Source organism: Lipotes vexillifer, unplaced genomic scaffold (genome assembly GCF_000442215.2).
Source record: "Lipotes vexillifer unplaced genomic scaffold, Lipotes_vexillifer_v1.1 scaffold965, whole genome shotgun sequence".
Lineage (NCBI taxonomy): Eukaryota > Metazoa > Chordata > Mammalia > Artiodactyla > Lipotidae > Lipotes > Lipotes vexillifer.
Window position 1 is genome coordinate 1,386,867 of NW_006769686.1, and position 15,770 is coordinate 1,402,636.

Here is a 15,770-nt window from a genome sequence, read left to right on the forward strand (position 1 = left end):
GGAAGGACAGACATCTGGGATAGGTGTCAAGAGGTCAGGGAGGGTGAAGAAGGGGCAGAGGGCAAGATCCCCCAAAGGGCCGGAGCCTCACGAAAGCAGAAAGGAGGCCCGGGTCCGCGGAGGACGGGGCAGGGCTTGGGGAAGGCATGGAGCTCAGCGCAGATCCCTGCGCGGTGCTTTCAGGAGCACCGGAAGATGGAAGGCTCCGGAGTGGGGGGCTGGGGGGAGCCAGGCGGGGGCCAGGGTTGGACAGAGACGAGAGGTGGCACAGAAGCCCGTGGGCGCTCCACGCCGAGGGCTGCTGCGGGGGCCTCCCCGGTGGTCGCGGGGATCGCGGGCGCTGGAGGGGTCTGCGCTTGGGCGATGGGAGGGGCCTGACGCAGGCTGGGGAGCCCCCGGAGCGCGCCCGGCCCGCGGCCTCGGGGACCGGGGTTGGGCAGGCGCGGCTCCGGCGCCCCCTTCCCGGTCCTGGCCGCGGCGACCCGCCCTCCCTCCGGGGCGCCCAGCCCTTCCTGCCCCCTCCCTGTGCCGCCCGCCCCCGGAGCCCTCACCTGGAAACGCTTCTGCACCCACAGCTTCTTCATGGCGGGGGAGGGGGCCGGGCCGGCGGCCGGCCGAGGAGGGGACGGGCGGGGGCGGGGCGGAGTCGGAGGCGGGGCCGGGGGCGAGGCGGGGAGCGGGCGGGGGCCGGCGCCGGTGGCGGAAGGAGCCTCGGGACCGCGGGAGCCCAGGCGGGGGGGGGGGGGGGCGGGGAACGGCTCTTTTGGGGAGGAAGGTAATATAGCAGAGGGATAAGGCGGCGGCCGGAGCCGGCCCCCCCCCCGTCAGCCCGCACCCCCCCCCACCGGACGCCCCTTCCCTCGCCTGCTCCCCTGCGTCCCCTGGGGCGACGATCACCTGCCTCGCGGCCCCCCGCCCCGCATCGGCACTTGGGGAAACTGAGGCACAGAAAGGGGTGCAGTGGCCCCTAGGAGAGTTCGGGCCACTCTCTCATTGGCCGCCCAACGCGGCGTCCACGCCACCCCCACCCGCCTCCCGCGGGGCTGCTCCGGAAGGTCAGCCTCATCTCCACTGGCTCACTCCACAAACATGCGCACGCGTCCGCCTTTCTAGGCAGTACCCAACACGCCGCAGGGCAGTGGCGCCGGGCGGGGGCGCTCAGATCATACACAGGGCAAGGATCCTCGTAGTGACATGTACCCAGAATGCGAATCCCCCCAGGCTGCTTAGGAAAGCCAGAGAGGGCCCTCCGAGTTCCGTGATGATAGGTACTTTGTGCATCTTGGCGCGCGCACACGCGCACACACACACACACACACACACACACACACACACGTGCTAAGGTGCCCAGAGATGCTCCTATTATTCACACATATAACCCACCTTCTCATTCACAGGTGAGCACACTCACCAAATTTTCTTTGTCCTCCTCTCATTTGGTACCATGCATATGTTGCCTACACAAAACTACCCGCCCCAACAATCATTATAACTAAGTTTCTTAAGCATTTATTAAATGCCAGGCACTTTATAAATGTTACCTTATCGACAACAACATGGTGAGCTTGAAACCCTTATGAACATGTAACTGACTCCATTTAATTGATAAGTGACTAAGGCTCAGAGAAGTCCTATCACTTAGCCAAAGCCACACAGGTTCTGTGCCTCCATGGGTCCTCAGATCCAAATTCCCACCCCAGCCTGCACAAGTAATGCCAATCTGGTTTCTGAGATGTGACTACTAAGTCATCATCATTAATGCTGACAGCATGCTTAGTATGTACCGAGCAATGTCCTAGGCACTTGATATAAATAAACTCATTTAATCTGTGCACGGAGGCACAGAGAAGTTACTTGCCCAAGGTCACAGAGCCGGTAATTGGGAGACCAGGATTCTAACCCAGGCACTGTGACTGAGTTACTGACCACTGTCCCATAAAGCCTCATGTGCTGATTGGTCAGTGGAACGCCTAACTTTTTTTCTTTAAAACATGGGTCCAAAATAAATACAGAGCCAACTGATGAGTTTTGTTCAGCCTGCCCAATATTTTGCATGGCAAACACGCTCAAATTCAGCTGCTGACAACAGCAGCTCGCTCCTTTTCAGTTTCTACTTGGCTACTGAAGTTATTTGAGTTTGTGGCCCTTTAAAGTTTTAGGTCATGTCTTGTACAATCTCAGTGCCTACAGGTGGTCCCGTTTCCCAGACCCCCAGAAGCAGAGGTTGCGCCTACAGACACACGCACAGGACGTGCAATGAGAGGGTACATGTGCATGTCCACATCAGTTCCAACCAGAGGACCCTGGACTCACACAGGCGCTTTCCCTGCCCATCCCCAAACACACCCACTCACAGATGGGGGAGCTGAGTGAGGAGAGGGAGTAACTTGAGCCCCTGTTGCCCAGGAGAATCCAAGGGGCTGGCACATTCCGTAGCAAAAATAACCAATGGGCAGCAGGCGTGAGTGACGGGACAGCTGGGCCAAGGAGAGGCCCATGAGATTCTGGGTTCCTGCTCTGGCCCTGCACTGCTCACCCACATAGGCCAGCCTGGGGCATGCTCTCAGGGCCCCAGCTGGCCCCAGAATGTCCCATTTCCCTCCAAGCCTGGGCAGCTGGGCTCCCCCACCATTTCCCCAAACCAGACTTCCAACTTCTGCCCCGCCAGCATTTCTCCTTAACCAGAGAAAACCCATCATCATGCCGTGCCTCATCCCTCACACAGACCCTCCTCTGAGCCAGACCCCCACTCCCCTCTCTCTCCTGCCTTGCTTCAGTCTTCTCCCTTCCTTCCTCCTGCTTACCCAGCTCTGTATTTCTGACATACTATATCATTTTCACATATTTATTATGTTTATTGCAAATAAGCTGTGTCCCCTCCCTAGAATGTCATCACTAGGAGGACAAGAATTTTGGTCTTCCCCCTCCCACCCCACCCCCCACTTATAAATCTCAAGCACCTAGCACAGTGACTGGCACACGGTGGGCACTCAATACACATGGGAAGGGGCGACAGAGCTGCTGGTGGACAGGATGGGGATGGGGGGATGGGGACTGTAAATCTTCCCGGAACAGCTCATTCTCCAGCCTTCCTCCTCTGTTCTGACGCAGACCCTTTTCCAGAAACTTGAGAAGTGACAATCTTGCTTCCCACTCAGGATCTTCCTGGGAGGGCCTGCCTTAGCTTCAGGAAAGTTCTCCTGCACGGGCTTTGGCTAACTTCATGGGCTCTCTGTTCTTCCCTTTCTTCCCTCCCAGAACTCCTCACTGCTCCCTCTCTGGCCCCTCCTCCTCTCCCTAATTAGGGCTTGGCATGAACGAAGGGGGCCACTCTAAATACCCATTCCCAACTCCATACTAGTTTCCTCCTGGCTTTTCATCCGGACGTTCTACACTGTAGGTGAAAAAGATGATACTGCACAATCTACCTGCATGCAGTTCCTGGTGTATTCACCACCTTTCCCTTGCTAATTGGCCTTCTCTCCTTCTCTCTAATCTCTCCTCTCCATGCCTTCAAGTCCCCTGCGTGGTTTACTACCATCTGTTGACCTTTGGCCCTTCTGATTGGCACCAGGGTCTCCCAGGCCCTGGCTATGAGACTTCCAACTGCCAAACACGGTGAGCATTGTCAGCTTGCGCCCTCCCTTGGCTGTGCTCTCTCCTCCTTACCCCCCATCCTTCAGTGCAGGCCTCCTGCTCTGGTCACACATGCCCCAAGCTTTAATGGTGGCGCTTGCTCTGGTTACTTGATTGGCACATGGCTCCTTAGCCCATGCAAGTGGGAGCCTGATGTTTTGAGAGAGAAGCATGCCTGCCTATCTTGGAGACTGAGGCAGAAGATGGCTTTGGGGATATTGACAGAAGGATGGTCAGGATGACAGATCCCTGCCTCAGTGTTCCCACACTTCTCTTTCTGAGGACAGGCACTGTGGACCTAGACCCAGAGACCCAGCTTTCAGATCTGGTCCTGCCACCTCACTAGCCACGTGACCTGGGGTAAATTCCCTCTTTGAACTCCAGTTTTCTTATACATATAATGGTCATAACAGTAACCTGGGGCTTAGAAGGTTAAATACCAAAATGAGATAGGGTGCTTTACACATGTGACATATTCTGCAAGTATCCTGCATCTCTGCCATCTTCACTATTTCTGGTCTTTCCTCATTTCTGCACCCCAAATCCTACCCTCCTGTTTCCCATCCTCCAAACTCTCCTGCCTGCAGCCCTCTTGTCTCCTCAAGGCCCCAGCCTCCCCAAGCCATGCCAATATCCCTCTATCCCTGAGCTAACATCTCAGGCTTCAGGAGTGCCAGGAACCTTAGCATCACCCTGTCTTGCCGAGCCAGACAGCAAATCCCAGCCAGGATACAGCCTTCTTCCCTCTGTAGCCAGGTCCTGGCGGGACTTCCTCGAGAACCCTGAAGTCCTCCTGCTGTTGATCCCAATCAAAAAAGTTTTCCATGAGTAAGTCTGAGGAATGCTGTGCTGCCTGCCCAACTGACCTTGACCAGGACCTGTCACTAGGCAGGGACTGGTGGAGGGTGGGCTATAGGAGGAAGAGGAAGACAGACTCACCCAGTCAGTCCCCCAACATCACCAAAGCAAAGCCCTCCCTTACCAGTCATGTTGGAGGGGTATAGTAGTTAAGCATGTGGTTCTTTGCAGTGGGACAGACCCAGGCTTCCATCCCTGCCTTGCCACCTCCTATCAGTACAACCAAGATGCTTCATTTAATCCCTCTGGGCCTCAGTTTCCCTAGGGTTGCTGTGGGACTTAAATGATATATCAAAGGGTACAATAGCATATTGCCTACCACACAGCAGCATAGTAGCTATTTGTATTATTACGAATTATCAATACTACTAAGAATTATTACCAATGAATCATAATTATAAACCTGCTCTTGGGGCAAAGATTTTACCAGCATGAAAAAGTTCTCAAATGGGACTTGCTGCAGCCCAACCCTCTTCTTGTTTTAACATGAATGGCAAAAGGCCCCCAATCCAGTCCCCCAGCACCCAGGGTCTTTTCCTCACCCCAGCCTTTCAAACATGCTGTTCTGCCAGAGCAGCCTGGAGACCGTCCTCCCGGCCTCTGGCTTGGTATGCCCAGCCAGGGCTCAGCTCTGCCGACCATGCCACCCAGATTACAGAGGGTCTGGGGAGCTCTAGCATGATGTCACTCTCCCCACTTTGGGGGACAAGGACAGGCTAGGAGCCTCTCATCTTCAGAAAGGCCAGGGCTGGGCTACTCTCCATACAATGGACAGCTCCCCCTCCTTTTCATCTCTCCTCCCTCCAGAATTTAAGAGGTAAAATGCCCCCAGAGCCCAAGCCAAAAGGACTGGGTTCTGAGTTCTGGGATGGACATAACTAGCTGTTTGTCTTTCAGCTAGTTAGCTAGTGATGGCCTCTCCCTCTGCTCTGGACCACAGTGTCCTCACCTGTAAGAGGCAGCCTTTCCACCTGCGGTTCTCTGTGGTCCTTTCTGACTCTAAACAAACATTATGACACCAAGCTCCTTCTCAGCGCTTCCTCTCTCTGCCCAATATCTCTCTCCTCCAAGTTGTATTCTCATCAATTTATCTATTGTGCCTTTATTTATGTTCTATTTTCAGTCCCTTTTGCCCCTGAGGGCATCAGAGCAAAGACCCCCAAGAAGTCCAATCCTTCCCCAGCTCAGAGCTCTGCCAGGATGGGCCCCAGCCCCTGACCCCAGAAGGGTGCAAGGAAAGCCTTTACCTGGCCAAGTGCGAAGGCAGCCAAGAGAAGCCAGCCTTGGCCCTCTGTGTCATTGAAGAGGAAGGTGGGCAGGGCGGGGCTAGAGAGACAGTGGAGATGCTGACGGAGGGAGGCTGAGCCCCTGCTCCAGCTCCTGACACAGCTGCACCCTGCGGCCTTCTTTTCCCTCCAGCTGCTGAGTTCCTTCAGGATGCTAGAGCCCCCAGGTCCCACTGTAACCCGGGTGGCATGGTATGCCTCTCCCTAAGCCCCCAAGGATGTACCCTATATGACACTACCCAGCTGGAGTGCGAATTCCCTCTTGAAAATATCCAGGACAGACTCAGTGACCCCAAGCTCTTGGCCATCTCCTCCAGCTGCAGCCTACTTCCTCAGAATTCTTTCTTTTTTTTTTTTTTTTTTTTTGGTGGTACGCGGGGCTCTCACTGTTGTGGCCTCTCCCGTTGCGGAGCACAGGTTCTGGATGCGCAGGCTCAGCGGCCATGGCTCACGGGCCCAGCCGCTCCGCGGCACGTGGGATCTTCCCTGACCGGGGCACGAACCCGTGTCCCCTGCATCGGCAGGCGGACTCTCAACCACTGCGCCACCAGGGAAGCCCAGCATTCTATTTCTTAAGACTCAGTCTGCTGAGGCTATGTCTTCAGCCTAGAGAAGAACTGGCTTGGGGCTGAGGAAGTCAAAAAGGAAGCCCAAACACTGACCCAAGGAGATTCCGCCCTGGCCTGCACCCACATCAGCCCCAGCAGGACCCTGAGAACCCGGCCCAGTCTCGTACCCCTCCCCTTCTGCCCCGGAATGCGGGAATCATCCACCCCTTCACACACACAGGCAGGGGCCCCAACACCGGCCTAAGCATCCCCCTTCCATGCCCTCTGAACTTCAGACAGACATGGCCCATGCACTTTCTATACCAACTCCACAAACCCCTCAACTGCTGGTACCACCAGACCCCCGCAACAGCCCGTACATGCACACGGGCGTGCTTGCATGTGGATTTTCAAGGACTCACCTCCATACATGCTTAGGAGCCCCCAGCCCTAGCTCTACTCCCTGATGCTCTGCACCCTGTTCGTACTTGTCCACCCACTGGCCTCCTCCAACCGGCCTGGTGCTGACCACACCAGCCTGCCCTAGCAATGGACTGTGAGGGGTTCTGACCCATCCCCTCAACATCGCAGCACACCAGGGGAGCTGGCATCATCCTTCAGACATGCGCGTACCTGTAAGAGGCTGATTAGGAGTCTCCAGTCTAAATTATCAGAGCCGATGAAAACAATTTCCCCAGGAAGCCTCCCTCTACAGGGAAACTAGGAGGGTTCCCACTATGGAATTCCCAGAAACGCCTGGGTGGGGCTCAGGCTTTGCTTACCAAATGCTGACCCTTAACCCCTGACCTTCTTTGAGGAGCCTCTCTACCTTGACACCCCTTTCCCTGCACGTTCCTCTTGATGGGCACTCCTGGGTCAGCACAGCTGAGAAGCCAGAAATGCGGGAAGAAGGCTGGATGAACAGTTACCTCCCCGGTGTGGCCCAGGTAACCCTTCTCTACCTGTGGGCGGCCCTCCCTGCCAGGCTTGGCCCCCACCTCCCCATTACCTCCGACCTGTAGCACTGTGACAACAGCCTCGCAGGAGGCCTGGCCCCGCTGGTTCTGCGCCCTGCAGCTGTACACGCCGGCATCCCGCGCCCCGCAGCTCCGCAGCCACAGGCAGCTGGGCTCAGGGGCCGGCGCGGGCAGGAGCTGCCCATCCCGGAACCAGCTGAGGCTGGGCTTGGGCGTCCCGCTCACCACCACCCGGAGCTGCACGTCGCTGCCCGCAGACACCGCCGCGTCCTTCAGGGGCCGCAGGAAGACTGGCGCCCCGGCCCCCGCCCCTCCGCCGGCCCCAACTTTGGCCCTCTTCGGGGGCACCCCTGGGCTGGGGGGTGTCCTCGTGCCCGCGTCCTCGCCTCGCGTGCCCCGGGCTTTCTGCATGGTCTCTGCGAGTTGGGCTGGGGGGACGCTGGAACCAGATGGCCACTGGGCCACCCGGGGGATGTTGCCCTGGGAGATGAGTCCTGGGGGACCGGCGCCCTGCCTTCCTGCTGCCCGCCCGCCTTCGGCCTGTGCTACCCAGAAGGTCACCAGGGTGGCCGCGGTTGCGCCTCGGGGGCTATTTTTAGGCCCCCCGGCTCGGGTTGCCGAGGGATCTGTGGAAGGAGGGGGCAGCAGAGGAGGGGACTTGGACTCCACTCTGCTCCTTCTCCCCCTCTAGGAAGCCCCATCGCCCTCCTTGGCTTAACGGGGTCCCCGAGGACGTGTTCCAAGCCCCCTCCCCCGTGGTGTGCCCCACCCCCCCAGCCACCCACTCATGGAGTCGGGTTACCCTTGGGCGCATTCCCATTTCCCTTCCTCCCTCCTCTCAGGTCCCTGATTCCCAGCCCCACGCGGCTGGGGGAGAGGGAGAGGAGGTCCTGGGTGAGACCTCTGAGAGGCAGATGGGCAGGCAGGCCCAAGTGCAGGTGAGCAGACCCTGGGGAAGAGGGACCAGTGGCCTCCCCCAGCCTCCAGGACAGCCGTGGTGAACAGTAAGACCTGGAGCAGGGAGTCAGGTGGACTGGCTCCCTGCCCTTACTTACTGGGTGACATCAAACCTCTCTCAATCTCTAAGTCCCCATTTGTAAAAAATGAGTAGCTACATAGAGTTGCAACAGGCAGAGAAGAGTGGGAAAGATGTTCCAGGCAGAGGGAACCGCGTGACCAAAATCAGAGCATGATGAAAGTAGATGACGTGTGCTAAGGATCAGAGGACTTTGGGGACTTCCCTGGCGGTCCAGTGGTTAGGACTCGGCGGTTTCATTTCCGAGGGTGCGGGGTTTGAACCCTAGTTGGGGGACTAAGACCCCGCAAGCCCCATGGCGAAGCCAAAAAAAGAATCAGAGGAGTTTGGAGGGATTGAACCACAGTGGGGTGAGGTGAGTGGAGGTGAGAGGCGGGGCCTGACAAGAGGACCTTTGCTTGCTAAGGTCTCTATCCTGATGGCTGATGGGGGCCACTGCAGGGTGTTAAACAGTAGGATAATGTGGTCAGGGCTGTGTTTTAGAAGGATCCCTCTAGCAGCCACAGTGTGGAGGGTGGATTCGAGATGGGAGATGTGGAAGGCAGATAGACCCATGCTTCTCAAAATATGGCCTCTGTTAAAAATACAGATTTCCAGGCTCCACTCCCAGAGGTGCAGGTTCAATATGGGGCGTTGGGAGGGCTCAGGAATTGGTACATCAGTAGCCCAGTGACTCTGATGCATCTAAGAATTGTACCCTGAGAAACATCAAGATAGGACATTACTGCTTTTAAAAGTCTAAGTGAGACTTTTGTGATGAGACTGTCTGTATCTTGACTGGTGGTAGTCATATGAATCTACACATGCAATAAAATTGCACAGAACTAAATGCACGTGCGCGTGCACACACACACACACACACACACACGAGTGCTCAAACTGGTAAAACCTGAAGAAGGTGGGCTATATCAATGGCAATTTCCTGGTTGTGATATTGTACTATAGATGTTACCATTGGGGGAAAACAGGTGAATGATATACAGGATGTCTCTGTATTGAGTTTTTAAAAAAATATTTATTTATTTTTTTATTTGGCTGCACCGGGCCTTAGTTACAGCTTGTGGGATCTTCGTTGCAGCACGTGGGATCTTTTAGTTGTAGCATACAAGCTCTTTGCTGCGTCATGTGGGATCTAGTTCCCTGACCAGGGATCGAACCTGGGCCCCCTGCATTGGAAGCACAGACCCTTAATCACTGCACCAGGGAAGTCCCTCTGTATTGTTTCTAGTTCACATAACTGCATGTGAATCTACAGTTATCACAAAATAAAAAGTTTAAAAAGATGTTTAGGTGAGAGACCCAGGCCTGACCTTGAGCCCTGAAGGATGAAGCCTGGGAAAGGCATCAGGGAGCCACAGGAGGAGCCGGGAGTCATTAGATGGAGAAAGGTTCTCTTATTCACCCCCCATGCCCCCCGCCCCGTCATTCTGGGAGGCCCAAGTCAAAGTGCGCTTGTGTCTGTGTGTGCATGGAGAGGGCAGAGAAGAAACAATTTAAATACTGAATTATGCCTACAGGGACCAAGAGCCTGGAGGAATAAAATCTTTGGTTTTAGTTTACATACATTAAAGCTTACTCTTTGTGATGTGCAGTTCTCCTGGTTTTGACATATGCAGACAACTGTGCATCTGCTACCCCAGAACCATACAGGACAGTCTCATCACCCTAAAGATTGGCTGGAGCATCCCCTTTGTAATCAACCTCGCCCCCTCCGCCAACCCAGGCAACCACTGATGCTGAATTGAATTCTTAAATGTAAATTGAATTCTAAAAAGTAAAAATGTGGGGGAAGACATTGTAAGCAGATGGAACACCAAGACCAAAGGATTCAAGACTGTTTTTAAAAACCAATAATCCAAAACTTCCTGCCACAGTGCCTAAAAAATTTGCATGGAAAAGAGTAGGTGGTCTGCAAATAAATGTTGGCTGGTTGGCTGGTTGGCTGAATAAATGAACTGTATGGTCTTGATCAAGTCACCTAACATCTCTAAGCCTCAGCTTCCTCATCTATCTATCTATCTCTTCCTCATCTAAATTGGGGGTAGCCCAACTCAGGGTTTACTCATTCATTCAACAAACATTTTTGAGTTCCTACTGTGTACCTGGCACTGTGCTAGCCACTAGGGAAATAGCAGCAAACAAAACAGACGAGGGTTCCTGCCCCCATGTTGCTTATATTCGAGGAAGGAGACAACTATAAAGAAATAAAGAAATGATAGAGATCATTAGAAGAATATGAGTATTGTGGGAAAATGGAGCAGGATAAGGGAGATGGGAGTGTAGTGGGGGACCTGCACTTTCAAACAGGGTGATGATGGGAATTGGCCTCGCTAGGAGCAGTTGAGCCAGTCTTGAAGGGGTAGGGAGGCAAACGGGGTAGAAGTCTGGGCAAGACTGCTTCAGACAGAGGTGGGATATGCCCTGTGGGCTCCAGAAGAGCCAGGAGGCCAGCGGAGCTGGAGGGAGTGAGGGAGGAGACTGGAGGGACAAGAGGTCGGACAAGTGGCAGGGGCCAGATAACCTGGAATCTTGTAGGCCATGGCTTTTTTTTTTTTTTAATAAATTTATTTATTTATTTATGGCTGCGTGGGGTCTTCGTTGCTGCACGCGGGCTTTCTTTTTAGTTGCAATAAGCAGGAGCTACTCTTCCTTGCGGTGCGCAGGCCTCTCATTAAGGTGGCTTCTCTTGGCATGTGGGCTTCAGTAGTTGTGGCTCGCAGGCTCAGTAGTTGTGGCTCGCGGGCTCTAGAGCACAGACTCAGTAGTTGTGGCTCATGGGCTTAGTTGCTCCGCGGCATGTGGGATCTTCCTGGAGTAGGGCTCGAACCCGTGTCCCCTGCATTGGCAGGTGGAGTCTTAACCACTGTGCCACCAGGGAAGCCTGGCTGTGGCTTTTTTTTTCCTAGTGAAAACAGAAGTCATCTCAGAGGATTTTGTGAGCCAAGGAATTACATGATCTGACGTAGGTTGTTGTGATGGCTTTAAATTAGTATATTAAATATTAAAATGAATATTAACTATTTAAAAGGGCCTGGCACAGAGCCTGGAACATGGCTTGTGCATCTTCTGTTTGAATGTCCATAATGGGGGCATTCACTGAGGTGTGGGCAGGAGTGTGTGGGTAGGGAGGGTACAGGCCCTTGCAAGTCGCGGACGCCCTCTCCTGGAGGAGCCTGTACTAGCTGTGACACTGGAAGCCCTCAGGCCCTAACCAGGGCCCTCACCCAGAGCAGCTGGCTGCAAGGCACTCATCTGTCCCTCAGAATGGCCCCACAGTGCCCTGCGGCCTGGCACCGAGCTGGTGTGTACTGCCAGTCTGCCCTGCCTTGCAATCACAAGCCTGTGGTGTCATGGAAAGAAATCTGCGCTCTGGAGGCCAAGGAGCAGGGGCCCCAGTACTCCTCTGCCAATGATACGCTGTGTGACCTTGACAGCTCACCCCACCTCTCTGGGCCATGGGGAGTTTCCTCCAAGTCACAATGATGCACCATGTGCTTGGCACATGGTAAAAGCCCACTGTTTGTTGAATCAGTGAATGAAGTGGGGACCATCAGCCTTTCTGATAAATATTTAATTTAGAGAAAAGTAAATAAAAGGGCCCAGTGGGTATTCACTCAACAAGTATTTAAATATTTGATGGGCACCTTCTATGGACCAAGCCCTTTTCCGGGCACCAGAAATGTAGAAGTGAATAAAATGAATGAAAACCTTGCCCTTGGGTAGCTGACATTTTAGGTGTCGAATTAAAGGTCTATGATATATTTGCATATGTGTCCTGGTCAGGCTTGTGGTCAGAGGAGGAATGAGGGAGGCGGTGAATGGGTGGAATGATTTGTCTCCAGGGAGAGGGGTGGCAGGGTAGCCAGAGTGGACACACAGGGTAGGAAAGTATCCACTGAGACCTCAGTTCTTGGCTTAGGGACCCATTTGCCTCCACAATCCTTCCCACTCCACCTCCTCAAGTGGGGCCTGGGTTGGTGTGGGATTGGTCCCCCCGGTCCAGTGCGAAGCTGGTTAGCGCTCTCTGAGCCCTCTCATTTCTCAGTATTCAGAGTCCTTTTTTTTTTTTTTTTATCTCTGAGTAGAATGATTTTGGTTTTCTTTTAATAAATTTTGTATTTCCTAGATTTTCTAAGAAGAGTTTGCAATATTCTGATTACAGATTTAAAAACAATCATGCTGGTATTACATTTTTATTTGCTTTTCTCATGGAGTTTCACATTTTGTTAACAACACATGTAACAACTGTGTTCTGTTCCATAAGAACTGTATTAACTATTTGACTCTGAGCTGCTAGAGGGCAGGGTGTATTTTATTTAGCTTAACTTTCCTCCACAGTACTTTAGAAAACAGTCTATATGCTCAAAAAATACTGAATCAAACACATATTAACACCTCATCTGTTACCTTCTATTTATATGGTTATACTCTACAATTAAACAAACATCATGCAGCATTAAACCTTTTGTTGCTTGTATTCAAAAGTAAAAATAGGGCTTCCCTGGTGGTGCAGTGGTTGAGAGTCCACCTGCCGATGCAGGGGACACAGGTTCGTGCCTCGGTCTGGGAAGATCCCGTATGCCGCGGAGCGGCTGGGCCCGTAAGCCATGGCCGCTGAGCCTGCGCGTCCAGAGCCTGTGCTCCGCAACGCGAGAGGCCACAATAGTGAGAGGCCCGCATACCGCAAAAAAAAAAAAAAAAAAAAAAAAAGTAAAAATAAAATACTTCCAACTGCATGATTTCTGGTTTAGTCACACACCCCACTGTCTTCTGGTTAGGCTCAGGAAGGCAGAAGGTCCAGAGATGCTGTGGGTAGGGTACAGAGGAGCAGAAGACAGGACCGAGGGCTCAACCCCACCTCATATGCTTCCACTGGAGCACCACTACTTTGACCTTCTAACTCCCTTCCCCTTCCCCCCATGACTCATGGCTGAAGGAGGTAAAACCCAGCAATGCCAAGGGTGAATGAACACCTGGTGGTTGCAGAGTCTTGAAGGAGGAGATGCCAGTGTCCCAAGGAGCAGGGAGGGGTTTTGCCACGGAGGTGATGGGGTGTATGTGTGGGCGTGGGGTGAGGGCACACTGAAGGTCTGGGAGTATGTGTATGACCACATGAGACCCTGATCCTTTTTGGTTTATTTTTGTCCATTCTCTGGGAGCCCCACATTCGTCTCCTCTGCCCTAGATTCCTGGGTCACTGCTCAGCTCCTAAGGAGAAAGACAAAGCAGAGGGCTTAGAACCTCCAGAATCTTCAGTCCCAGGAAGGCTCTGCTCAGAGAATGCTTTCCCCTGGGCCTCCCCTCTTCTCTGAGGACAGGTGGATAGCCGTCACAGGGGCAGATGTGTGCTGAGAAGGAAGGACTTTCTGACCTTCAGAGCTGTCCCAGCTAGAAAGGGCTACCGAGGAGGCACTGTGTTCTCACACCCAGAGACATTCAAGCAGAGCCTGAGGACTGCTCATCAAGGTGTGGGACAAGGCCGGGGAGGGGATTTCCACATTGTGGAGGTCATTGCTTGGGGGACTCTGAGGTCTGGATCTGAGAGTCTAAAAGTCCTACACTCTCTCCTTCTTAGTGACCAGTCTGCACATAAGCTTTTTTTTTTTTAAAGATTTAATTTTATTTATTTTTGGCTGTGTTGGGTCTTCATTGCTGTGCGCGGGCTTTCTCTAGATGTGGCGAGCCGGGGCTACTCTCCTTTGTGGTGCGCAGGCTTCTCCTTGCGGTGGCTTCTCTTGTTGCAGAGCACAGGCTCTCGGCACACAGGCATCAGTAGTTGTGGCTCACGGGTTTAGTTGCTCTGCGGCATGTGGGATCTTTCCGGACCAGGGATCGAACCCGTGTCCCCTACATTGGCAGGCAGATTCTTATCCACTGCGCCACCAGCGAAGTCCCTGCACCTAAGCCTTTTATGGGAAGGTAGGGATGACTCTAAGACCTTCTCTGACCTCTGTGTCCCTTTATCCTTTGTGGGGTAGGTGAGAGCATGGAACTCATTCAGGGGAAAGAAGAAAGAGGCGAGAGGCTCCGGAGATTACTCAGTAACACACACACCACCACTTATCCACTCGGGCCCACCTCACCCAGGTGTTTCTCTCACAGAGAGACTAGCTCTGATTCCAGCGCCCCCAACAAGCTCGAGGTTAAGAAGCCCCTCACTCGTCCCTCCTCCTTGATCCCACTGTGCAGACACAGAAAATGTTACTTCTAATTTCATTTGGGGTTCCACCGCCAGTTGATTGCGGGCATTCTGGGGCCTGCAGGGCTCATTCCACTGGAGAATTTGGGGGAAAGAAAGGGACATTAATCACCAGTGACAGAGGGTGTGGACATGGGGTGTAGCCCCAGATGCTCCCAGGGCAAGGTGAAGGATAGCATACGTCAAAGAAGGGGTCCTTCCTGGAGGGAGGGACCACACAAGCTAGAGGGGGAGCCTGGCAACTTGTGAGCCAAGGCCACACCCAAGGAGGGGGAGAAAGTGCCACCAGAAAGGCTTTGGAAGCTTCTGGAAAAAGCCAGTTAGGAATGGCACACTAGGGACTTTAAGAGTAAAACCCCATTAGAGTTATTTCACCTACAGACTGTCCGAATTTATGTTTGTGATCTCTACCCTCTTCCCACCTCTAAAGTGTAATCCCTTAAATCTGAGGAGTGGCTGGAAGGCTGAGACCTATGTGTATCCATCAAGCTTCCCAAATCTCTCACCCACCTGGAATTTATTTTTTGGACGGAGTGAAAAGACAGACAGCTTTCACTCCCGCTCTTGCCCATGGCTACCCAAATGCCCCCATGCCCTATACTGAATAATTAAGGTTTCCCCACAGAAACCTTTAATGTACCTGTGTTAATGTTTCATTCCATGATTTCCGTTTTTTTTTAGTACGTCCTACCTTCCCCTCCCATCTTCCCAAATTCTCCCCAAATTTCCCTTTGGTATTTTAATTGAGATTGATTTGCATTGAAATTATAAATTAACATAGGATGACCTGACATCACATCTTTAGAGTATTGAGTCTTCTTCTCCAAGAACAAGATAGAGCTTTTCTATTTTTCTTAACATTGTTATTTTTCCTGAATCTGGCTTTGAGCCTAAAAGATGCAGGTTTAGTGGGAAGAAAGTGTAAGTTTCTTTAGGAAAGGGACCGAGGGAGCCCTGCTTCAGAGCCAGTCTGTGGGGTCAGTCCTGGAACTGGGGCCTAACGAGAGGTATCTGTGATTCCCCAACCAAAGCCCCCTGCCCAGCCCCCTCTCCCATATGCTACACACATACAGCAAGGCTGGGAGGCTCTGGGGACAGAAGGGGTGACAGGCCCCGGGGGACAGTCTAGCTGGGCAGGAAGGCAGCACACAGTCCATCTCAAGAGGTGGTGCGACAGGGCCCTGGGGTTCCCCAGAGGAGACCTGGCAGTCAAGACAGCAGGGGCCATGC

At 53.3% G+C, this 15,770-nt stretch overlaps 1 protein-coding gene across 1 annotated transcript in view; it reads right to left on the minus strand.

Annotated features, from left to right (window-relative positions):
* SPEG (striated muscle enriched protein kinase) overlaps positions 1-7,716 on the minus strand; it is a 57,915-nt gene extending 50,199 nt beyond the window's left edge. Inside the window, exon 1 of the mRNA XM_007445852.1 lies at positions 7,338-7,716. Within this exon, the coding sequence (XP_007445914.1) occupies positions 7,338-7,716 (379 nt within the window). The remainder of the gene's footprint in view (positions 1-7,337) is intronic.
* Between the last annotated feature and the right edge of the window lie 8,054 nt (positions 7,717-15,770).